General features: G+C 41.5%; 1 protein-coding gene across 4 annotated transcripts in view; it reads left to right on the forward strand.

Moving 5' to 3' along the window:
• The window catches only part of LOC117522288 (guanine nucleotide exchange factor VAV3-like), a 178,850-nt gene that overhangs the window by 131,023 nt on the left and 23,025 nt on the right, over nucleotides 1-24,802 (forward strand). For 3 of the 4 annotated variants that reach the window (XM_034183680.1, XM_034183681.1, XM_034183682.1), the window contains exons 19-25: nucleotides 484-508; nucleotides 8,930-9,060; nucleotides 13,898-13,963; nucleotides 14,204-14,238; nucleotides 14,366-14,482; nucleotides 21,187-21,274; nucleotides 21,610-21,739. In XM_034183680.1, coding sequence (XP_034039571.1) covers nucleotides 484-508; nucleotides 8,930-9,060; nucleotides 13,898-13,963; nucleotides 14,204-14,238; nucleotides 14,366-14,482; nucleotides 21,187-21,274; nucleotides 21,610-21,739 — 592 coding nt within the window. The remainder of the gene's footprint in view (nucleotides 1-483; nucleotides 509-8,929; nucleotides 9,061-13,897; nucleotides 13,964-14,203; nucleotides 14,239-14,365; nucleotides 14,483-21,186; nucleotides 21,275-21,609; nucleotides 21,740-24,802) is intronic. The other variant, XR_004564191.1, reaches the window with a different exon arrangement.

Below are 24,802 nucleotides of genomic sequence, written 5' to 3' on the forward strand. Positions count from 1 at the left end.
AAATGAGTTTTTAAAGCGATTTGGTCTACATTGAGGGACTCTGTATCTGTGTCTCGTATCATAAGTGAAGACAGAATTGTAAATCAACTGGTAAATTGAGAGTCTCTCCTTCTGGCTCAGCTCTTTCTTCACCATGATGGCCAATTTGTGCAATGATGTAAATACTAGTCAATGCAGCGTGATGCATTAAGTGCCCTATACGTTTAACACCTTAGGTGCTGAGATTGCTGATTGACAAAATGTGTTGGAAGCGTGTTGTCTTTGATGGACAAGTCTATGTGGATACAGTATTTTTTCTGTTTTTAAATTTTCCTCAGAAAGTGATGCTCAGAGACTGTGCACATGTATGTCTAAAAATGAACCTACTTGCAAATGACTGTACACAGAGAGTGACTCATTCTTGGGCACAGAGGGAGCATGACCACGTGCTCTATTTTCTGTCTGTCAACCCTTTCTCACCATTTCTTCTCTTTATATCCACAGGAAGGTGCCACACCACCAGCTCCAGGTCAGTGCAGCTTGACCTCCCCATAGCTTTTGAGAAGCTTTAAGTGCTTGTGTACTAACTGTCAATCTGCCCACTTTCATCGATATTCGCGTACAGCACAGAAGCGCAGACAGGATACAAAAAAAAAGTTATTTCGCAGCGTAGGCCAGCGTGAGACCTGAAGGCAAGACTGCAGATTTTAAAGCTGACTTTTTGTATTACTCCTCTATTTCTCTCCTAAAGATGTCTATTTTTAGGGGTCCAAGCCTGACCAGGGCTGGGGACAGCAGTTGCAAAGCACCGCTGTTCCCAGCACCACTTAGACTGGGTTTGGATTTTTATATATTTATTTTATTGTTATTATTTTTTTCCACTAAATGTAACTGGAGCCTAGACCATATAAGCTGGAGAGGTACCACTTTCAGATGAGGACCCTCCACATGGTGCTGACATGGTGGGATTCACAGCTGTTATTCAGTGGATGTGCTGAAAAGAAAGGACATCTTGGTTGAAGTTTGTCCTCTTGACATTAAACTTGGACTAATAGCACCATCACCTGTGTGGTTCTGTGGGTTACGCCCACATCCCAACATCTGAAATGTAGGGAGTCACACAGGCCTCCCCGGGGCTCAGGAGGTGGTCCACACACATACCACAACCTGCACATACATTAAATGGACACTCACGATTCAGTGTGCATAATGGGAAAAGTATGGACGTCTTAGTTAAAGTTAGTCCTCTTGGAGGCAGCGTTGGCATGACAGTGCCATCACCCACGTGGCTGCGTGGGTCAGGCCCACATCTTGCAGCTGCATCATTATGAGTCACATGGTCCTCACGCATGCTCGGGAGGTGGTCCGTGTACAGGGTTTGGACCCCGTGTATAGCTACTGGCAGGTCTAGTTATTATAAATGTTCAGATCTGGCTTGGAAAAGAGTAGTTTTTGCTTGACAAATATATTTTGTACGAATAACCACTGCATAAAAGAATGCAATATAATCCTTAACCAGAGCACAAAAGACCTTTTTTTGGCTACATGCTGTGATGTCTAAACCCAGAACGGCATTGAGATGAATTGGAGTGGGTGGAATTGTTATGACGACCACGGCGGGAGAAATGCTGACAGAAAAGCACTTCCAGCAGTCTGTGCACCTCAGCCTCAGTCTTCAAGCTGCGCCTTTGTGATAAATCAATTTCCATAAGGGGCTTTATGGGGAAGACAGCCATGCTTATTGTTCTTATTAAAAACAAGAATGTGAGATATTCCATTCATCTGAGGTCACTGTCAGCTAATAGTTTCTGCAGGCTGGTTTGCAGGGGAGCCCAGGCTGGAAGGGAGACGTGTCTGAGGGGGCTGTGAGAGTCTGTGGAGACTAAGTGGCTGTGTCTTTTAAGTTGGCAGGGGTGTTTAGTCTTAGCCTCGGCCAGACGCTTCTAGCTGTGTTTGTCTGCCACCCTGCAGAAAGATTGAAGCTGCTCTGTACAGGAATCAAAGAGATTCATTCCTTGTATTAGTAAGCCGCAGCTTCTTGGGGCTGTGCCATTTCGGTGCCTTAAGCCTCAATCAAAACACTATCTGGGCTTGGGTGTCTTTTGGTATCTCTATTTTCCTCTTGAGAAATTGAAATTAATAAACAAAACAAAGTTTCATTTCAAACACATGAAAAAAATATTATCATCTTCATTTAAATGATGTCTCCATTTCTCTTTGGTATAATAAAAGCAAAACTGGAATCTAGTTTTTTTTTTTAAAGAAGATGATTAATTTCATTCATTTGTAATTTTAGCAAAATTTTATGTATATAATTTTTCATGTAAATTCAGCGCTTACACATGGATGAATAAGACTGTCAAACACTTTTCCATTCATCAATATTGTAGATATGCTGTATTGTGCTGAACATAAGACAGCCCTATTAGAAGATATTATCCTGTTTTTAAAACATTTTGTGGAAAAAGACTTTCTGTGGACCAAATCTTTTTTTTTCTTGTTTTTACAGAAATAAAATTATTTTATTTGAACTTTATTTTCATAAAAACACATTTTATGGATAGTCCCTCATTGCTTTTGTATTGACACACTGTCAGTCTCTTAGAAGTGCTACTTGTAGGAGCAATGTAAAATTTTCTGATTTTTCACATTTTTAAAATGGCCTTTTTGTGATCTCCATCTTCTAACATTACACTTTGCCACACTGATGTTTCATGGGTGCTTGACAGTTGTTTGATGACTATGCTTCCCTTATTATAAGCTTAAATTTTGCATCATAGATTCTTTTATGTTGTGCAGGTCCCATGGTTGATAGTGTTGATTTCCCAGCAGAAATGTGCTGTCATGGTGCTGCAGAGTGCTTCATCCCTGCGTTTCCATGAAAAAAGTTGCACATGTATTTGTTTATATGCCAACAATAAGGGCCCCTTCACACATAGTGTGAATTTGGTTGAATTACAGTGAAACAGCGTGAAACAGTTCGAATTAGCAAACCACGAAAACATCGCACCATCAGGCAGGTGTGTATGATCCTGCTGCGAAGGTGTCGTGCATGCTGGTGCACAAACAGTGCGAGCAACTGGAGCATGTGTAACTACATCGCTCCACTGCTGTGGAATAAATAAAAAATAAAAACCAGCTGGTACCTGTGGAACCACATTGCACCCCTGCTGTGGAAAAAAAAAAAAACCATACCACCCACGGGATTCATACCTACACTTAACTGATGACCAGCCCAAAACTTTACCACTTAGCTATCATCGCTGGCCTGTAAACAGTGTGGGAAAATGCCTAAAATCAACAAAGAAATGAACGTATTTAAAAAAAATAAAGCCACACACCATAAAAAACCCCCCCCCCCAAAAAACACCTTCTTATCAAGTATGAACCGTCTGTTCCTCTGTAGCTGACCCATGGTCACAGATGTACAGTCATGAAATGGCATTAATGAAGCAGTGCGCTGTTAACATGCCCACATCTACTGGTCCGGTGTGTCCAGCCGGCCCCACAGCCATGTCCATTTTGTATAGTGCTCACATGGGTGACATGACAGTCAGATCGCCCACTGCGTGTTATGATCTGATGGTCCATTGTCACTTGGGGCAGCCTGTCAATGTGCACGCTGTGGGTGGACTAGGGATGGGTATCGATAAGATTTTATCAATATCGATACCATTACCGATTCCACTTATCGATCCGATTCCTTATCGATTCCCTTATCGATACCACTTGTGAATTTTTTGTGTACTAAAAGTAGGCTTTACAGGTTTTCTATGTCAGTGGGTCAAAGAGTTTTTTCTTATTGTGCACCCAGTCTGTGTCTTCCTGCGACCGTGAGGCAGTCGGAGTCCGTGGACATTTTTATGTCAAGACTTAAAAGCCTATTTTTATTCTTTTTCTTATGAATAGTTTTTATTTTTTATCTGTTTTATTCTTTTACTTCTGTTTTTAATTATGTACAGTGGTCCCTCGTTTATCATGGGAGTTACGTTCTAAAAATAACCCGCGATAGACGAAATCCGCGAAGTAGTCAGCATTATTTTTTACAATTATTATAGATGTTTTAAGTGAGAGTAGTCTCTGGACCTGTTGCCAGATTTTGGCCGCAACTCTGCACAGCAGACAGTGGGGCGGTGTGAGTGGCCGGCTGCAGCATTTACTGAGCCCGCAGACTCCGTAAGCGCATCGGAGGCAGTGAGAGCAATCGCGGTGATGCCGAGCGGCCTGCCTGATGAGGACCGCAGAACACAATGCGCTGTTTAAAAAAAAGAAGAAGCATGTAAAATTGCACTAAAAAAATCTGCAAAACTGCGAGGCCGTGAAAGGTGAACTGCGATATAGCGAGGGACCACTGTATTTGAATTTTTAAATTTTTATTTATTTATTTTTTATGTTGAACTGTTCTATGTGAGGCACCATGAGATGGCTTTTGTTGTGATTTGGCACTTTATAAGCCGATTAAATTGAAATTGAACAACATTTTATTGAGTCTTAAAGTAAATAAATATGAAATTGGTCACTGGATCCTTAAACTTTGGACATAATAAACTCTACATGGTGGATCCTTGATCTCTGGACATAAATAGAAATAAACAAAATCTATAGTCATTGTCAACAAAAGCATTTCCTTTCAGACATTATTGGAATGAATGTCTTTCCATACATCTGAGCTGAGCTCAGCTGGCTGTGCTGCACGTCAGGATGAAATTTATAAAGACTACAGGACGTCTCATTTTGAGAGGAAAAAGGTTTTAGTCAATTGTAGTTTCTTGTCTGTATTACAACGTTTGTAAGAGGTGTCATTTTGTTTAAAGCGGCAATTCATTTTGAAGTTATTAATTCTGACCAGACCCTGTCTCAGCAGAGAGCCGTGCAGCGTTTGGAGCTGTGTCAATGGATGGACGATTCTCGTTTCTTGACTGCAATAAGACAAGAGTCCCAGTTAGTGACTTTAATCCACACCAAAGTGACTCACAATGTTTTAATGGCTTTGAGAGGGGTTAAGAAGTGGACTTATATAGCAGCAAATCAAAGAACCAACGAGCTAGTGGCTCGAAGCATTGCTTCATTGGTTCACGCTTCAAAGTGGTGTCGCGCTGCAGAAACGGTTGATTACAGAGCCGCTGCAGGGTCTGTAATCAATGTAGAGAAATGATCATTTTCTCGATAAACACCCTCAAAAACAACGGCTGCTCTGAAGGACCAGTAAGGGAATTGTTAAGCAAAAAGGCTATTGATATCGGTGGATCAAATCATTTCTTAACGATACTCAAAAAGAATCGGTTCGCAATACCCAACCCTAGGGTGGACACACCCCCTGTCAGTTCCATGCACACACCAACATACCATCTGTACATCCATATATCAACAGCTCATGTAAGTGCCCCCCCGGCACCACATGTTTACGGATGGGGGGAGCTCAACCTGCGTGCGATTCACATGCATGCCACATTTGTGTGCGGGGGGGCGGTAGCGACACTCTGGCACCTCACATGTGTGCTGCTGTTTTGCAAAGCCACACTTGTGGGGCACTTAGACAAATTTCACATCCAGCTCGACAATGATTGTCTGCTGACTGTTTTTGTGACGATAGCGCGAAGGGCCACATGAGTGGTGTTAGATGTTTGTGCCTGTTAGCTGGAATTTGGCCGGCTCCTGCCGCGAAAGGGTTCGATGGGCTCTCACAGCGCACACTCTGTCTTTCAGCCGCTGGTGTGCGCAAATAGTTGTAGCAACAGGTGTACGAGGCATTCGAGGCAGCTAGGAATTGACATGATTTGCATACGATTCTTGCTTCATGCACACTTTGTGCGCACTTCGACCAAATTTGCACTATGTGTGAAGGGGCCATAAACCACTCACAATACATATTATGATAAAAAACACACTCACCAACAACATTTGGACTCCGACCAACTGCTTCCATAGAAAGTTATAGCTGTAGGTCGCTTCCTGTGGTGCACGCTCGCTCGATGGGTACTTGGTGTTGCCTACTGTTGCTGATGTATTGGCATGTAAAAGTCTATAACCTCAATATAAAACAATCCATTTTCCAAGAAAACCCCCATCTTATATTCAGAACAATACAACAATCCATGGGCTCTTCAATTTTTATGTTAGTGTAAGTGGAGATTTAAAAAAATTGACATCAGCCATTCCCAAACTGAATTTCAGCTGGGGTCTACCCATAACCTTTAGTAAGATTAAGTATTTCCATATATAGAAAATTTTAAACTGGGTCAGATAAATGAAGAATAAAGCATGAACCCCATAGGTTTGCTTTATTACTTTTGATTAGATTTTACAAAATAATAAAACATTTAATGTTATTACAAAATTGAAAACCAAAGAGATTTCTTTGAAATGTTTTATCAACGAACTCTAATGGCCTACTTGCAGTGTCTGCTGCCCACACTTTCAGAACCACTGATCTGTATCATTGGTGGAGCTAGGACGACGCATTTGGTTTAAACTTCTCCCAAGCTATTTCACACACTCTGATTTCAGTTGCAAGACTTCTTACAACTTCGAAAACAAAGAACTCAAATGGTTTCAAACACTCAAATGTTTTAAGTTAACATGCTCTTTGATACACAATAAATGATCTAATATATGAAGCTGATGTGTGCGTGTATGTTCACTATGCACAGCCACAGTAATTAAGCAATCCACACAAAACTTTCTATGGTGACTGGGGGCACCAAGGGGGAGGTCACTGGGGCCCATAGGTTGAAAGCGTATGTGTGCAAACACACACACGAACAGCCTTATATATTAGATCACGATCCGCTCACTGGAGCCCTTATTTTCACATTTCACGTGGTACTCAGGTCAGGTAGCAGCATCACACTTTACTTACTATGTAGTAGCGGCTGTCTAGGGTGCACTTTGATTACAATCCAAACGGGCCAGCATGCACCACGTGCGAGTGAAAGCTTTCGTTTTTCAATCAAAATGTACCTGCTGCACACAGCATGCCAGAGCATTGCAGTGATATGACATGATATCAGCTTTTAAATAGATAAAAAATGCACACCAAGATCCTCCGCTGAGGTGCACATGCAGAAATACTAACTCAAATACACTCAACAAAAATATAAACGCAACACTTTTGGTTTTGCTCCCATTTTGTATGAGATGAACCACATACACAATATCACCATTTCCCTCAAATATTGTTCACAAACCAGTCTAAATCTGTGATAGTGAGCACTTCTCCTTTGCTGAGATAATCCATCCCACCTCACAGGTGTGCCATATCAAGATACTGATTAGACACCATGATTAGTGTGCCTTAGACTGCCCACAATAAAAGGCCACTCTGAAAGGTGCAGTTTTGTTTTATTGGGGGGGATACCAGTCAGTATCTGGTGTGACCACCATCTCCTTCGCATAGAGTTGATCAGGTTGTCAATTGTGGCCTGTGGAATGTTGGTCCACTCCTCTTCAATGGCTATGCGAAGTTGCTGGATATTGGCAGGAACTGGTACACGCTGTCGTATATGCTGATCCAGAGCATCCCAACATTGCACGCTCCCTCAAATCTTGCGACATCTGTGGCATTGTGCTGTGTGATAAAACTGCACCTTTCAGAGTGGCCTTTTATTGTGGACAGTCTAAGGCACACCTGTGCACTAATCATGGTGTCTAATCAGCATCTTGATATGGCACACCTGTGAGGTGGGATGGATTATCTCAGCAAAGGAGAAGTGCTCACTATCACAGATTTAGACTGGTTTGTGAACAATATTTGAGGGAAATGGTGATATTGTGTATGTGGAAAAAGTTTTAGATCTTTGAGTTCATCTCATACAAAATGAGAGCAAAACCAAAAGTGTTGCGATTATATTTTAATATTGATGTCTAGCCACTGTTTTATTTCATAATAATTACGTTTCGGCCAAAGGGCCTTCGTCAGATAGCAGCTTCCGTTGGACCAAGAGTTCCATGATATCAGCTTTTATCATCATTCACTTGAGTCTCATGAATGTCACAAACTGCTCTATGAAAATGAATGATGACAACATACACACAATGCAATGCAACTTGCTACACCTTAACTAAAGTAACATGAAATATACAACAGCATGGCTAAAATTCTTCTTTATAACCTGTGCATAGAAACTGTAACTCAGCTAGTATATATGATATTTCCATTGATACACAGTAATCTAACATGTTGAATACAAGCATACTGACAGCATCAATTCATATTATAATATTTGCACTAAATATATTGTATACTTACTTTAAAAAAATGGTAATATCTTGGTACAAATAAATAAATACAATAATAATTTATTTAAAACACTTTGCCAACCAAGCAACCAGCCAGCCAACCAAGCAAGCAAGCAACCAACCAACATTTCTAAATAAAAAAGGACACTCCACATTTCATTCCTAGCATGTATCATTTGCTATAACTCACCGCACCTACATATCTGTGGGTAACTTTTAAGATATAGGCCCCTATCTTGATGATCTACTGTATAGTGCCAACCTGATCTCACGGCAAGTCGTGATTCAGCAGCACAAAATATACATTATTCTATTGGTTTGTGATATTGTGATGAAAAGCGCCTCATTTTTGTCACGGCAGCACAAATTCATTCCGTGATGGCTGCATGAAATTAAAAGTGAAGCGGGTGGTTGGGGTGGTTAAAGTTAGGGTTGGGGGTGGGAGTCGGGTTAGTAATAGTGAATTACAAAAAAACCCCGTCAAGAAAATTTGACTCATTTCATGATGGGAGCACAAAATAAAAAAAATGTGAGACTGGGCTGATAGTGCATGGTCCAAAGTGCACATGCACATCCAACTTCACTTTGCTGTTACAGTGCATAATCTGACCACAAACTAAGGCACAGCCTGCAAAGCTGTACTTCATGTTCTGGTGAGCAGAAGTGTTTTGAAAATGTGGTTTTAAATGGTTCTGAGTTTCCCGTCTGCCAGGTTTACCGAAGATGGTTGTGATCAGAGACTACAGTGGCATCCCGTATCCAGAGTGCGGGCCCCCGCTCAGCGTTCACACTGGGGATGTTATTGAACTGATGTTTGCTGACCTGCACAGCTCCTGGTGGCAGGTACAAGTCACTTAACATGGCCTTATTTTTACCTCAGCATGTGTAATTCTATGAAAACTCAACACGTTAGAACAGTGGCTGGTGCTGAATGCTATGTGTTTGAATCCCGGTGAATGTCACCTCATCGTGTGTGACACCATTAAATTAAGGTCACAAAAATAAATTAAATGGGTGACATCACCAATTTTCAGTGAGATCACGTTTCTTCTGCCAAAGCTGTAATTGTTCATAATAAATTTACGTTCAGGTGAGAAAAGGTGAGGCCATTTAATTTGGAGCTCTACGTGGAAACAAATGAACCTCAGTTACTTTACAAATGTGGTCTCTGTCTGTTTTTGGGCTCTCAGAGTGAATCAGAGCCTACATCAGATGATCTAACCAATTAGTGTCATCAGTTGATTAATTGAGTGCCACCGTGAGACAATAGAACAACAGACATGTCGGCCGCTGGAGGATGTTTTAATGGTGGTGCACAACCTCATGTACTGACACATGCAGCAGTCATCTCATGAGGTCAGCCAGCAGTGTTTGACCTCATCTGTTTTTGAAAGGTTGCCCATTTATCTGGGTTTTTTCCCCAGCAGCCTCCCTCGCTGTGCATCTCACTTTGCTTTACGGTGACATTAAGGTATCAATGCCCCTCCTGGTGTTGTTCCAGTAGGACAGTATCCATGCCAACAGCACAACTGGGAGCAGGCAGTTAGTTCAGTTTCCTATCCTCCATGTATCATCCTCTGTTCTTATGGAGGACGAGGTGCAAGGTGGAGGACACGAATGCCAGGAGCATTCTCGTAATCCGGCGTACAAACCGGCAGATTGTCACGGTGCACACTTGATGGCGACACACCATTCCGTACCACGGTTTCCCTATGTGGAAATAGGCATGCAAATCTGGCGTGCCTGTACTTTACCAGGAGATGCACGCCACAGCATCCTTGAGTTCAATCCCCACCTAACAAAACAGCATAACATTAAGGCTGAAATATGTTGGATTTTTCATAAATTCAAACAGGACTGTAAATATATGCAGCAACATCTGAACCATTTAAAATATCAAAATAAATATTCAAATCAATTAATAATTTAAGATAATAACTCACAGTAAATTATTAATAAGAGATTTTCCCCCAAACGGCTCATTTCCTGGACTTTTAATAGGGATCTGAAGTGTGATAGGTTGAAAACATTCAAGGAATGGTACAGTGAAAATACGTTAATGCTAAAAGTTTACTTTTACAACGTGTGTGTGTGTGTGTGTGTGGTAAAGTAGGTCAGATAAATGAAGATTAACAGAATTTAAATCCCATGTTTTGTTGTGTTACTACTGATTGCATTAAAAAATCTGATGTATTTAGGTAATTTTAATTTTATTTAAAAAAGTGGAAAATCAGAGTTTTGTTTTTAATGTTTAATGACTTCTCATGACCATCCTGCAGTACTTGACCCACACTTTAGGAACCACTGCTCCATACCTTGCTAAACCTGATCTTACAGACTATAGTCAACTGAACAATTGCTAGTGGGCAAATTACTTATGACTGGCACAGTACTACAGCTGTATACCGCTTGCTTTTACTTCACAGACAAAAACAAGTATTGGGATTCTCATTCATTGCTGGTTACTTCCTCAGCTAAGACTGATTCTCACTGGCAGCCCCTATGTGTTGCACATTGTCTCCAATACTAGCCACAGAAGCCTTTAACACCTTCACATGCATGTCTTGGTGGCTTCTCTCACTGGTCTCCTCCTTGCCTGGTCAATTTTTAAGGTGTCTACTTGATACAGATTTACCATACTGTACCTTACTGCTTGTATTTCTTAATGATTGATGTAAATGAAGTCCAAGTCATCTTCAGTGACTTGGAAATGTTCAAGTATCCATCCCCTGACTTGTCGAAAGAAAACTAGCTGTAAAAGTGATGATTAGTATGTTGGATGCATCAGGGATGACAGAAAGGTGTTGGGAAGGTGTCGTAGCACGGACCCACAACAGGGGGCGCAAAATGAACGGACAATGAGTAAGCCAAAAGGTAACAATTTACTGTTGTGACAATACACAACGAAATGTACAGAAATTGCAAAGTCAATTAACACCAGGTGACGTGTGGGCAGGCTCGAAGATAGAAGACCCCGACGAGAGAGAGACCGCGTCCCACACGGCCTCCACCACCAACGGTCTGAAGAACACCGGAGCCGCCAAGTCCCGAATCCCCAGGTGACCTCTGTCTTCGGCTGTCGACCCTGGTACTGCTGGCAGAAAGCAGAGAAAAGATGAATGAGTGTAACTCCTTACACTCAGTGGTCTATAGTCTGTACACAGTTAGGAGGAGAACCTCCACCTCCGAATCACACACTCGTGCAGCTCCTGGTGTGACCACTTATCTGTAGCGCGGTTGTCGTCGTCACGCTCCACGCCACTTCCCAGATAAGGGCGAACACCACAGGATACCGGCTGCAACAAAAGTTCAGGTTATTACTCAACGTATGAGTCAGCAGAGAAATTACCTTACGGTAGTCGATTTCTCGGCGAGGAGGTGGAGTTCCGATCCGGCTTTTAAGATGGTGATGCTGATGATGAACGAGTGACAGCTGGTGCAGGGGATGAATGACAGCTGTCACTTCTTCAGGGTCCGGCGCCCTCTCGTGCTTGGAGCCCGCACTCCAAGCAGGGCGCCCTCTGGTGGTGGTGGGCCAGCAGTACCTCCTCTTCAGCGGCCCACATAACAGAAAGGAGGAGTACGGGAGCCTTGTGAGGGACTTTGCTGTCTGGTGTCACACAAACCATCTACAGCTCAACACCTCGAAGACAAAGGAGCTGGTCATTGACTTTGGGAAGACTAGACAAAGACCGCGACCAGCTCTGATCGAGAAAGTTGAGATGGGGGCTGTGGATACCTACAAGTACCTCGGGCTGTGGCCAGACAGCAAACTGGACTGGAGAACCCACACCAACCATCTGTACAGGAAGGGACAGAACAGGCTGTACTTCCTGAGGAGGCAGTGGTCATTTAACATCTGCAGGAAACTCCTGTTCTGGATGTTCTACCAGTCCGTAGTAGCCAGCGAGGGGACAGCACATCCAAGAAGGACTCATCCTGGTTGGACAAACTGATCAAGCGGGCTGGCTCTGTGGTTGGAATGAAGCTGGACTCTCTGGTGATGGGGTCAGAGAAGAGAACACTGGACAAACTGCTGGACATTATGGATGATGCCAGTCACCCTCTGCACACCATTATCAGCTACAGACTGCTCCTTCCCAAGTGCAGGACCAACAGACTAAAACAGGGGGAGGAGGAATAACAGGAAGACAGAGGACGGGAATGAGAGGAACAGTAGTAGTCAGTAAACCAGTGTTGATCAGTAAGTCTGGTATTTGTATTTACATTTTGCAAATTGTTTTTTATTTTTACTTTTGATACTCTGTGTGCTTCCTCCCCTGTGTGCTGCTATATAATGTTGCTGGAACCTCAGTTTCCCTGAGGGAGTCTTCCCAAGGGATTAATAAAGTTCTGTCTAATCTAATCTAATCTAATCTAGTAATACCAATTATACTTATATTTTGTTTGTCCAGTTGTTTATGGGCTCTGAAAATGGAGGAACTATGCTTACAAATAGATGTAAATTCTAAATGGTTTCTGAGATTCTATTTATTTATTTATTTTGGTCAAACCCTTTGAATTCAAGATATACATCAACAACTACAAGCACGCAAAGGCGAAATTACAAAAACTGTGTCACTGTCCAAATAGTTATGAACCTGGTTGTAAAGAAAAGGCTGTTTGAATGTTTTCAGCATATTTCACACATGCATGTACACTTCTTTTTGGCAATAATTGTCAAATTTAAAGAAAATCCTATTTGTTTCCTGAGAAATCCACAGGGTACCATTAATCTTCAGCATCCCCAGTAGTGCTAGAGGATAGAATTACAGAACATTGAGAATTCATATCCCCTGTTACCCAGAAGGCAATTATCCCCCATCCCAGTGGCAGAACAATACAATCAATCACTGTAATTTCATTTGATCCTTTGACTCCTGCCTGTTTATGCCAACAGAGTAATAAGTTTAATCTTTATCATACGCCTGTCGAAGGCATAGCAAATAGATAGGGTCTCTCTCCAAAAAAACCCCACCTTTGATAAAATGTTATTACACAGAATGAATCATTGAGATGGGTAAAGATTCTCTTTCCAATCTAGTTACTTGCAGAGCTCGCACGGTCCTGAAAAGCATTTTAATCTCTAATAAAAAGGAGCGAGGAGGAAAGAGTAAGCAGGAAAGAAGAGCTCTACACATTCCCTCAATGCGGACGTCCTCTCGGATTAACACAGCGGACTTCAAAGTGACCTCAAACTCAGAACTTGAAATGATCTTGTTCCTAATGGCGGTACACCCAAGACAGACTTCGAGGGCAAGAGCATGAAAAACTTAAACTTTTGTTTGTTTCCGCAAATAGTTCTGCTGGACTAAAGTCTGTCGTCGCTGTGTTTATCGAAGGAATTATTCATTTTCACACAAAGCCTTCTGTCCGCTTGCGGCGTGTTTGGTGAAATGCAATTGTTCGTGTCTAGCGCGAGCCGCGGTTTAGATATTCAAGCCGCAGAGTAAGAGCCATTATTTAGTGTTAAACAAGGCTCTTGTTTTGATGCTGCACAAATCTAACTGCAGGCAGAGTTTAAACCATAATTAACTTGGGCTGCAAATTAGATGCACTGCTTGTTATGTGCTAATTGCTGAGGATTTATTGAAGCAAAGTTGGGAGGGGAAGAGAGAGAGAGAGAGAGAGAGAGATGGCAAATATGTATAATGCAATTAACTACCAGTTGCTTTTGCAGGGTAAAATTCTGGCGACAAGCAAGACTGGCTTCTTTCCAAGTGATGCTGTGAGGCCTTGCCCATGTGTAAGTGTGAATCATTTTCATAATCAATAAGGCTCATTCAGTGCCATTAAAATGCATTCTGCAGGTAAAGGCTCTTATTGATGTCTTAGCAGAAGAATGCAGCATTTATCAATTTCAGTTTTTCCACTTTAGATGCTTTTAGATGTGGTGAGCGTATCGCATCACTAGGAATCATCTCCAACCCACAGTACTAATGACTACTTTAAGAAATAAAATAACCACAATTCTTCTGTGTACCAGGTTCCAAAACCAGCCGATTACTCTGCCCAGCCATGGTAAGCAGTGAATACATTCAACAATATCCACAAGTAACTTTAATTCCACAGTGTTGCCCACAGTGACCGTTGTCTTCATACTGAGTGTGTGCAGTGTAAGTGCAGTATTTTCTCATGGGTGGTTCAGGTTTGCAGGGCCACTGGAGCGGTGCCAGGCTGAGGTTGAGCTCCTGGACCGAGGAAACGGCACCTACCTCGTTCGACACAGGAGTAAAGAGTGCACGGAATATGCCATCAGTGTCAAGTAAGTGTAAAGTTTGCACAGTGTCAAAGCAAAAATAGCTGAAATACCCCAAGCAAACAAGCTCAGCAGCAGTTTTCGGTTTTAAACACGCTGTTGTAAGAGTGGCAAGAATCATTCAAGTCAACAGAATGCCAACGTGCTCGCAATAGCTCACTGCAACAGTGGTACAGGATTGGAAAACAAATGAATCATCTATTCTCGAGGTGGAAGGGGTTTAAAGTGAGCATGAGTTTAAACTGTTTACAGGCACGTTTTTAATCCTTTAAGTCAGAACCTCCAGAAATTTGTGATGCCAGGATTTCAACAATTATTTCAACAATGAATTCAACCAATATACATGTACAGCATAGAGAGGACAAGAGCAATCAGAGATTTCTGACATCCACTAAGGGTTGACGAGGACGCAAAATAAAAGATATGTGATTCACATTGGGCCTCATGTATCAACGTTGCGTACGGCGATATTTGAGCGTATATGGGGTGTACGCCAAAACGGCTGCGCTACTTGGCATTTATCAATGTGGTCGTTGGCGTACGCTGCTCTGAAAATATACACCAGGTCGAGAGGTGGCGTAAATTATACACCAAAATGAACCAGCGCTGGAATCCACATAAAAATGAAGATGATCAACATGATAAACAGTGCCATTATACAAATCAATGCATATGTTACATAAATAACACTTTCCTGATTATACTACATCATAATCAATACAAATCCCGCCTTTGTGGGATTGTTATAGAGCACGATCCGTGGTCACAGCGCTGACAGGAAGGAAAGCGCTGCTCGCCTTTTTCTCCAGACGTCGAGCCTGGAGCCAGAGCAGCGCTGAGCTTAACTTCATGTGGTGTGATCGTTTTAGACAATGAAATTGATAATAACAACTGTAGTTCCGTCATTCCCTTAATTCGCCCGTGCTGCAACCAGGTTTTGTCGTCTCCATTCGGTTGTCACAATAAAATAAATACAGAAATACATTTAAAAAATAAAGAAATCTGACAGATTAGGCGTGTCTCATTAATTGAGCGAGCAAATATCCACGTCAAGAATTATTGACATGAAAAGAGAATACAGTGGTCCCTCGCTATAACGCCGTTCACCTGTCGTGGCCTCGGAGTCTCACAGAGTATTTAGTCCAATTTTGCATGCCTTTTTTTTTTTACAGTGTTCTGTGTTCTGCGTATCTGTTTATAAGAATCTTGTTGCCCAGAAGAGAAAAGAGCGCCAACAACTACTCATAACTGTGTTTGTCACACGGAAACAAACACCTGCTGCTGTGAGGTGTGAGTGGGAAAAGGCGCGGCGCCAGGACACAGAGGCCCGATCTGTGAAATACTGGTCAGTCACTATTAATAATTTCTTATGTGTCTGACCTTGTTCGTTGATCGTTAAAATTAATTCGTTAGTTCTAAATGCCATCATAATTATTTATATGAAAGCGTTCTATTTTTATTTCTCAAACAAATGTTCAGGCCTGAAAACAGGTTGGTCTTAGTTTCCTACTAAGGTTTGAACTTTGAGAGTGTTTACACACGAGAGAAAAGTGAGAAAATGTTCATGATTGGGTAAGTGTATAAACTGTGTAGTGAGGGGTTTTACAGCTTTGAAACGTCTATAATAATTGTAAAAAATAACACTGACTACGTTTTGGTTTCACGTATTACGGGCTATTTTTTAGAACGTAACTCCAGCGATTAATGAGGGACCACTGTAACACTTTTTTGATTATACTACAAAACAATTGATACGATGGCCGCTTTTGACGCTCTATTGGCACGCATCGTGATTGGTGGAGTTCTTTTTCATTGCCGTCTTTCCGGCTTCCATGCTGTAAAATGAGGGTGTGTCTGAAGCAGAGTCTGAATATTTATGGGCGTGTTTATTATAATTACGATCATTTCCACCCGCCGCATTTATCAAGATCACGTCAGGCGTACGCCAGAAATGGGCAGGTGCGCACTGCTTGATACATGTCACGGCGACTTTGGTGTATTTCAAGCTTACGCCATAAATTTACGCCACAAGTGCGCAACATTGATACATGAGGCCCATTGTGACCTATCTGGATGTGGATTTCACAACACACTACAATAATTGCATACTGAACAAGAATGGTCCGACTCATCAAGATGTTGCACTGTGATATTTAATTCACAAGCTGAAACAAAAGTGTCTTCCTGATCTTGGTTTTACAATGTGATGTCGTATCCGTGAAGTAGTTTTGACGTAATCCTTAAAAGTGTACAAAGTGAAATCCTGATCAAGAATCTGGATCCGGTTCCAGATCACCTCCAAAATGTAATGGGTTCTTCCAAGGCCTAACACCAATGTGTGGTGAAAACTTGGTGAAAATCCGTTAAGTAATTTTGACCTAATCCTCAAACTCCGACAAAGTGAAGAGAACAAATTGAAATTGTGATCCAGATCTGGATTCTGGATCACCTCCAAAATTCAGTGGAGTCTTCCATGGCCTAATATCTACCTGTACTGCAAATTTGGTGATAATCTGTGAAGTAGTTTTTTAATGTAATCCTTCAAAGCCTATATGAAGTGAAATTTTGAACCAGAATCTGTATCCTGATCCAGATCACTTCCAAAATTTAATGGAGTCTTCCACAGTCTAATGTCCATCTGTGATGAAGTTTCTCAAAATCCATGTAGTACTTTCGATGTAATCCTGCTAAAAGACAGACAGACCAATAAATAAACCAAAATCAAGATGATTTTATTCCATCCTTGGTGGACGTAAATATGTGGATATGTCTCTCTATATCTAGATAAAGATGGATATATTGGTTGAATTCATGGTTAAGGGTGGTACAGTAGCATAGTGGTTAGCACTGTTGCCTCACACCAAGAAGGTCTTGGGTTTGTTTCCTGCCTGGGCCTTTCTGTGTGGAGTGTGCATGTTCTCCCTGTGGGTTCCCTCCAGGGGCTCCTCCCACATCCAAAGACATGCAGGTTCGGTGAATTGGACACTATAAAATTGACCATAGGTGTGAGTGAGTGTGTGCCTGACTATATGTGGCCCGGAGATAGACTGTTCTGTCCAGGGTGTACCCCTCCTCTTGCCCTTTGACTACTGGCATCCCCTCGTGACCCTTAATTGGAGTAAGTGGGTATAGAAAACGAATTAATGGTTAAAATCCTGGCATTGCAAATTTCTAGTGGGACTGATAAATGCAGCAAATTAATGGCAGATTAAGATCATCACAATCACTGTTCATTGCTGCAAAGTCTCAACAGAATGGCACTAATATTTAATGAATTGCCAATTGACCTGGGGAGGTGGTGACTCATGGTTAAATCAGTGAGCTTGAGACCAGAACATCCTTTGTTCAAATTCCCATTAGATTGGAAAAAAACACTAAAGGGGAACAACCTTAATCTTCAAGTTGCTCCTGCTGTACAGGTGAATTGACAGTGGGTTCGAGATAGAGTCCTGGTGGATCCCAACTACTTCCATTTATGTATGATGGAGGCCACTGTGCTCATTGAGACCTTCAAAGCAGCAGAAATGTTTCTGTACTCTTCTCCAGATTTGTGCCTCTAGACAATCCTGTCTCAGAGGTCTACAGACAGTTCCTTTGACTTCATGCTTGGTTTGTGCTCTGACATGCACTGTCAACTGTGGGACCTAATATGTAGACAGGTGTGTGTCTTTCCAAATCATGTCAAATCCACTGAATTTACCCCAGGTGGACTCCAATTAAGCTGTAGAAACATCTCCAGGATGATCAATGGAAACAGGAGGCAGCTGAGCTCAATGTTGAGCTTCATGGCAAAGACTGTGAACACTTATGTACGTGTGATTTTTTAGTTTTTATTTTTAATAAATTTCTACAAATCTAAAAAAAAAAAACTTTTTGAGATTGTCATTATGGGGTATTGTGGGTAGAATTTTGAGGAAAAAAGAATTTCATCCATTTTGGAAAAAGGCATGAACATAAAATGTAGAAAAAGTGAAGCGCTGAATACTTTCCAGATGCACTGCATTATGCCATCTAATGTCTGTGCAATGCATTAGACATTAGATGGTCACAGACATTGAGCTTCAAGGACTGCTGGATAGCTTTGTGTTATATGATTAGCCTATCAGTCCCAGACATGTATTTCAAAGGATGGCAAGCAGTGCTTTTGAATTTCAGATAAAACATCCACCCTTTAGGCCTCAATAATGGCTGCTTTATCTCCGAGTCGAGTGCCTCTATTTCTGTATTCTGCAATACAATACAGTCTAACTTATATCTACGGGCTGTATCAAAGCCTGTTCTTTTTTTGAAAAAGGGGGCAAAAACTGAGTCTTTTGTGACCTTGTATGACAGCAGACTGACTTAGAGTGCACTCTTGAATTGTGTTTCAATGTGACACACCATTATGTCCCACTTGGTTTGGTGGGCTCGAGCCATCTTCTCATTCAGCGCTCTGATGTACAAGGCCAGTTTTTGAACACTCCAATCCTAATTGCCTGTCTCACGACTTAAGATCCTTATCAGAATGGCCATTCGAGATAATGGAGCATCATACAGAGAGTGCCTAATAATGTACTGGAACAGTCTAATGTCAGACTCTGTAAGTGGTCAGTTTGTGTGCTGAATGAGGCTTGTTGAATGTATGTGTGCGTGACTGTACAGATCATCTGTCTCCATTTGTTATAAACCATGTAACATCCCACATAATGTGTAAATGAATGATGATATCCACTATATGGGAAGATTTATAACGTAACTAGTCCATGGGCCAAGCAGGTTTTCTGTACCACTTAATTAACACTCAGAAGGCCTGTGCGGCGGCACAGGAAAAACACCTCCGTGTTGATAACCATTTGTAAAATCCAGGCAGCTTTTGATGGCTTTCAGTGGAGTGAGTATATGAGAAATTGTTTAACAGCTGGACATGTTCCAACTTGTCCTTAAGGCTTCCAACAGAGGTGTTTTTCCTGTGGCGGAGCGTCGCAGCGGCTGCGAGCCGACGCTGCAATCCGTCCGCACGTCTTTCATTAAAAAAATCTCCTTTAACAGTGGAATATCCGGATAAAATGCTGAAACCGACTTCTTCTGAAACTTCTCTGTTCTCTCACGACATCCTGGATCAATAGAGCCTGAAATGTGGAGGTTTTCAGCTTGAAACCGGCTGACGACGGCGCCTGAGAGCGCTGCGCGACATCTCGCACCGTAGGAAGTCCTTAAAGCGACAGTATCACCTCAGAATCTCTCATCAGCCGTTAAAATTTTCAGCGAAAACCAGCTTATTTTTTCGAACCGTGTCCACTTCGATGTGCCTCACAGGTTTAGAAAAAATTTTGATCAAACAAAGCGCCAGTCTCTCAGCAACTTCTCAGACAAAGGAATTCCGACAAGGGGCTGGACGACTCCTCCCACAAGGAGTGCTCACAGGCGAATGACGTCACCGACAGGTGTGGAAAAACTCACGCGTGCGCACGAGGGTTCAAGCATGTCTGACGTAAAAACATATGAATGAAATCCATATAGTTTTTGAAAAAAATAAAAAGGACCTATACTTTATTGACAGACCTCGTAACTTTACCCTGGGGGAGAGATGAAATTTTGTTTTCTGAATTGTATTGAAATGTACCAAAAAACACACCAAAAGAAAACTTCCTGGGGGAGAGATGAAATTTTGTTTTCTGGATTTTATTGAAATGTACCAAAATGTACCAAAAAACACACCAGAAAACCAAAATATATACAATAAGTACAGGTTACAGTCACTCACAATGACTAACAGTCCCCACACTGTTATTATGTCATTATGTCCACATGATGACAGCAAGCAGACACACATCCATCACAGTGGGAAGTTGTTAGTCCATGTCTATCCAAACACAGTACATGTTGTCCAGCTGGGACATCCAGAACGACAGATCTTTCAGCCGCTGTGGTGCACAAATAGTTGTAGCAATAGGTGTACTAGGCAGCTGTAATTTTACATGTTTTGCACACAACTCCTGCTTCATACGCAGCCCTTTCAGCTAAGCAGGCAAGTGACTCCAAGATCCCCTGTGGCGAGCGACTTCTGTTATGTAAACAAGGAAGTCTCAGAACACACAGACAGCAAATGTGCAAACACAAGAATGTGGCTAGCCAAGTCAGCTAGCCAGGGTCATCTGACTCTCAGTGGGCTTTACAGGTAGAAGAGAAAAGCTTGGACCTCTGTGTGTTAAGGTGACAAAACAACACTTAGGGCCCCTTCACACATAGCGGGAATTTGGTCGAATTGCACATGAAGTGCGCATGAAGCAGGAATCGTATGCAATACGTGTAAAATCGTAGCTGCCTCTAACGGCTCGTACATCTGTTGCTACAACTATTTGCGCATACCAGTGGCTGAAAGACAGAGTGTGCGCTGTGATTAATTTAAAGTTGGTACTCGGAGATTGATTCCAACAAATTATACTCTGGTTGGGTATGCTGTGTTTAGTTCAAGTAGAGTAGTGTAGGCTGACCATAACACTGTGCCATTGTTGTCATAAATGTACACAATTTGAATTATACCTGGTGGGTGAAACCGCTGAGTGTTTGACATATGTCCACACGCCACAACGGGGAAATAATTCAAAATCAAATGGACCTTCTTAAATATAGTTGCTTTGGGCCAGCAAGGTAAGTGGTATTGAACTAGTCATGACTGTAGTGATGTGATGCAGGTCGAGTTGAAAACGTGCCTTTTTCATCCTCCACAGGTTCAGTGATAAAGTCAAGCACATTAAGATTCTGACAAAGAACGGCTGCTTTTACGTCGCTGAGAGACGACTGTTCAAGTCAGTGCTGGTAAAGGTTGTAATTTGTATAAACTGATAGAACCTTAAAGGCTCTCATCATTTTGACATTATGCTACTTTTATAGTCTTGAGATCAAACAAAGGAAGCAACTAATGTTTACTTTTACACATGCATACTTACACTCAGTAACACAACTACATTTAAAAAAAGCAGTGGCATCGATGCACTACGTGACCCAGAATCAGACAAATTGAAACATATTTTGTACAAATCTGTAAAACATGCTTCCCACCAGATTTAATCTTGACTCTACACATTGTCCAGAGACTCTGGTGTGTCAGTTGGAGCAGTATAATTTTCTTTCATTGTACATATTTTGCACAGGACTTGGTTGAGTACTACAAGCACCATTCTCTAAAGGAAGGGTTTAGCAGTCTTGATACCACTCTGCAGATCCCCTACAGGGAACCATCCAGTGGGAACATGCCCAGGACCATTTCAAAGACTTGCAGTGGTGAGTCATCTTCACAAAGGTGTGAATTTCTTGGGATTCTCTGACAGGTGAAAGTGCTGTTTTGTCAGGTCTGAGCTTGATTGTAATTAAAAAGTTTGATTGTAATTCAAAAGTACGTAAGTGCTTATATCTACCTATTTGGAGTCCAAGAGAGATGTATGGACCATTTCATATTGTAGAAGTAAGACAAAAGATAGTATCTAAGTTTGGGGTTTCCATTAGAAAGCATGTCTTTCTATAGTAGCTATCCATAACTTAGCTAGCAGGGTGAACTTTAGATAGGAACCTAATACATATTATATCATAGCTTTTGTTTCTATAATAACATAACCAGATTTATATCTTAGCCTACTAGCCATAACTTTGTTTTACTAGTCTACAGACTAGGTAGATCTATATTTCAATGTTTTTCTGTAGGAACACTTAGGTTTCAGGTACTAACTCCTATAATATTATGTAGTTATATTTCTTGTACATGTTGTTTACTGCCCTGTTTGTGTAAATGTCACTTATATACATGCTGTCCATTTTCTTGAGCCGCTTGGGTGAGTAGGGAGAGTTCCCATGGTATAAAAAGCTTTTAAACCTACCTTCCCTGGTTCTCAAAACCAGGCACCTAGGTGGCTCTGTCCCTTCTTCTTTCTTCTCCTCTGTGTGTTTTTTTTTTAATATTTAAGAGTACCTTAGTATACACTAGTAGAGTTCCACCTTAGATTTGGTATGTGTAATAGAAGATATACCTTACTGAATTTTCATATATACATAGACCCTGAAGCCCATTTGCGCCTGTGCTTATCTCTGGATTCCGTGGCATGAAGTAGATGAGACTCTATGACTCCCCATGGATGGTACACCAATTCAGCACAGGTTACTTCTCTAGCAAAGGCTGGTACCCAATTAGAAGAAGAAGAAAAAGTGGGCAGCCACAGTTGGGTGCCTGGGATGTTTTTGATTGTGGGAGGAAATCAGAGTGTCCAGAGGAAACCCACGTAGACACGGGTGGAACTTAGAAACTCCACACAGAAAGGGCAGAAAGTGATAATCACTAGGTGCTAATCACTAAGCTACCGTGCCACCCAACCAACTGACCATCAACTTGGTGTAAACCAGTTTACAGCTGGGTGAACTGAGGCAATGCAGATGAAATGTCTTTTCCAAAACAAATACAGGTAGTGTGCCCAGGAATCAAACCCAGGTCTACATATTGGTAACCCAACACCTTATATCACTGACTTATTTGCTCTATTGCATTGTAATATGATGGTCTTGTAAAATTGATGGTCTTTTAGTGTCCATGTTGTGCAAATAGTAGTAGAATAGTACTCATTTGTGCACTCACGTGCTGGTCTGAGCTGTGGTTAGGTGGATTGCTGTCATGATGAAGCTGAAAGCAATTGTGCCATATACCACCAACAACGTGGTTTAACATTGCGCATAGAGTTGCCATGGTATTTTATATAGTGCAATATTCGGATGTGCCTTACATAAGTGTGTTCATGATACAAGTACACTCTGTTTGTACACACAATGACACCAAATTGAACACAGTGGAAAAATACAAACCATCACTTTTCTGCTTCACTGCTTCCAAAGCAGCCTTGTTGAGGTCTTTCTTCTGGTGTGCGGCAACGCATTGGTGCAGATCTGTTAACTCACCAGAAAACCTCTCACTTGGGTCAACTGTCTAAAATGGATTTGCATACAACCCTAATGCGTCATAGGCCATGCACCAAGGTAGGGCCCGTACTCTCATTTACATGACGACATGCCCTACATGAAAGTTGATCCCAAACTTTCACTGCTATATGTCTGGCAGCATGGAGAAAGAAAGTATAACAAAATATTTCTGTGTCGGACACAGAAATAAAAGTTTGGGTCATCAAAGCAGCAAACAAACAATACTTTGTCGAAGCCTCATCAATGACTTTACAAAAAACAGGAGAACAAAATTTACTTGAGCAGCTGAACATCGTGGTAGCCTTTGCTTCATCTGAGGAAAATTAATGAAATAAAAAATGCAAAATAGAAAATATATAATATGTAAATAAAAATAGACATTCACACAAACAATAATCAAGCTGAGAAAAGATTAGTATTTGTTGGACTCGTTCACATCTTGTGACAGGTCGGCTGCTGCAGGCTCTTACCTCAAAGAACAATCGAAAAATATCCCAGCATACAACTGCAAATCATGCTGACAAAGCATTTGTTAGTTTTTTAAAATACACAAGTTAAAAAAAACGTTTTAATTCTCCAGGCAGTTCTGGTTTTGACATGCAAGCTGAAAATATTTAGCACAGCATAATGCCCTAACATGATTTCTCATGGGATTGTGCAAAATGCTAAAGCTACTTTGTTTTTCCTGCAGAAAAACATCCCTTCTCAGTTTTTATTGTTTTTTTATTTGCATAACAAAGCAAAATACAGCATTTCAGCACTTGTAGAAGGTGGTCTAGTTTAAATTCCATACACTAAACCTCATCCCTTTAAATGTTTTTCTCCAAATCAAATACAGATGGCGGTTGTGTATGAAAACTGGTTATTGTTAATAGCTTTCAGCAACAAATAGTTGTCACTCCCTGATACCATTTTGTTGTTGTTTTGTTAGTTTTTATTGCTTTTCTGTTAATTCCACTTTTATTTGTGTGGAGTTTGCAGTGAGGGCAGAGGTATGTATACTGCAGATGCAATGGTAGAGAAGCTTGAATCTTCGTCTGGACTGGGTTGCTTGACGCGAGGACGTTTCGCTTCAAATCGCAGAAGCTTCCTCAGCTAAAATTCTTGTTCTGGTAGTCTGACCTCTGTCTTGACTCTTGTAGAGAAGAATAAAAAGAAACCACAAAAGCTGGAGTTTTAAACCTAACCAGACCCCTCCTATGGAGAGGCAGACTGCTAAAGGCTAGTGACTAAACAATAGCTCTAATTAGCACCTATTGTGCAACCTGGTCTCACGGCAAGTCGTGATTCAGCAGCACGAAATATACATTAATCTATTGGTTTGTGATATTGTGATGAAAAGCGCCTCACTTTCATCACGGCAGCACAAATTCTTTCTCATTCATT

Source organism: Thalassophryne amazonica, chromosome 12, assembly GCF_902500255.1.
Source record: "Thalassophryne amazonica chromosome 12, fThaAma1.1, whole genome shotgun sequence".
Classification (NCBI taxonomy): domain Eukaryota; kingdom Metazoa; phylum Chordata; class Actinopteri; order Batrachoidiformes; family Batrachoididae; genus Thalassophryne; species Thalassophryne amazonica.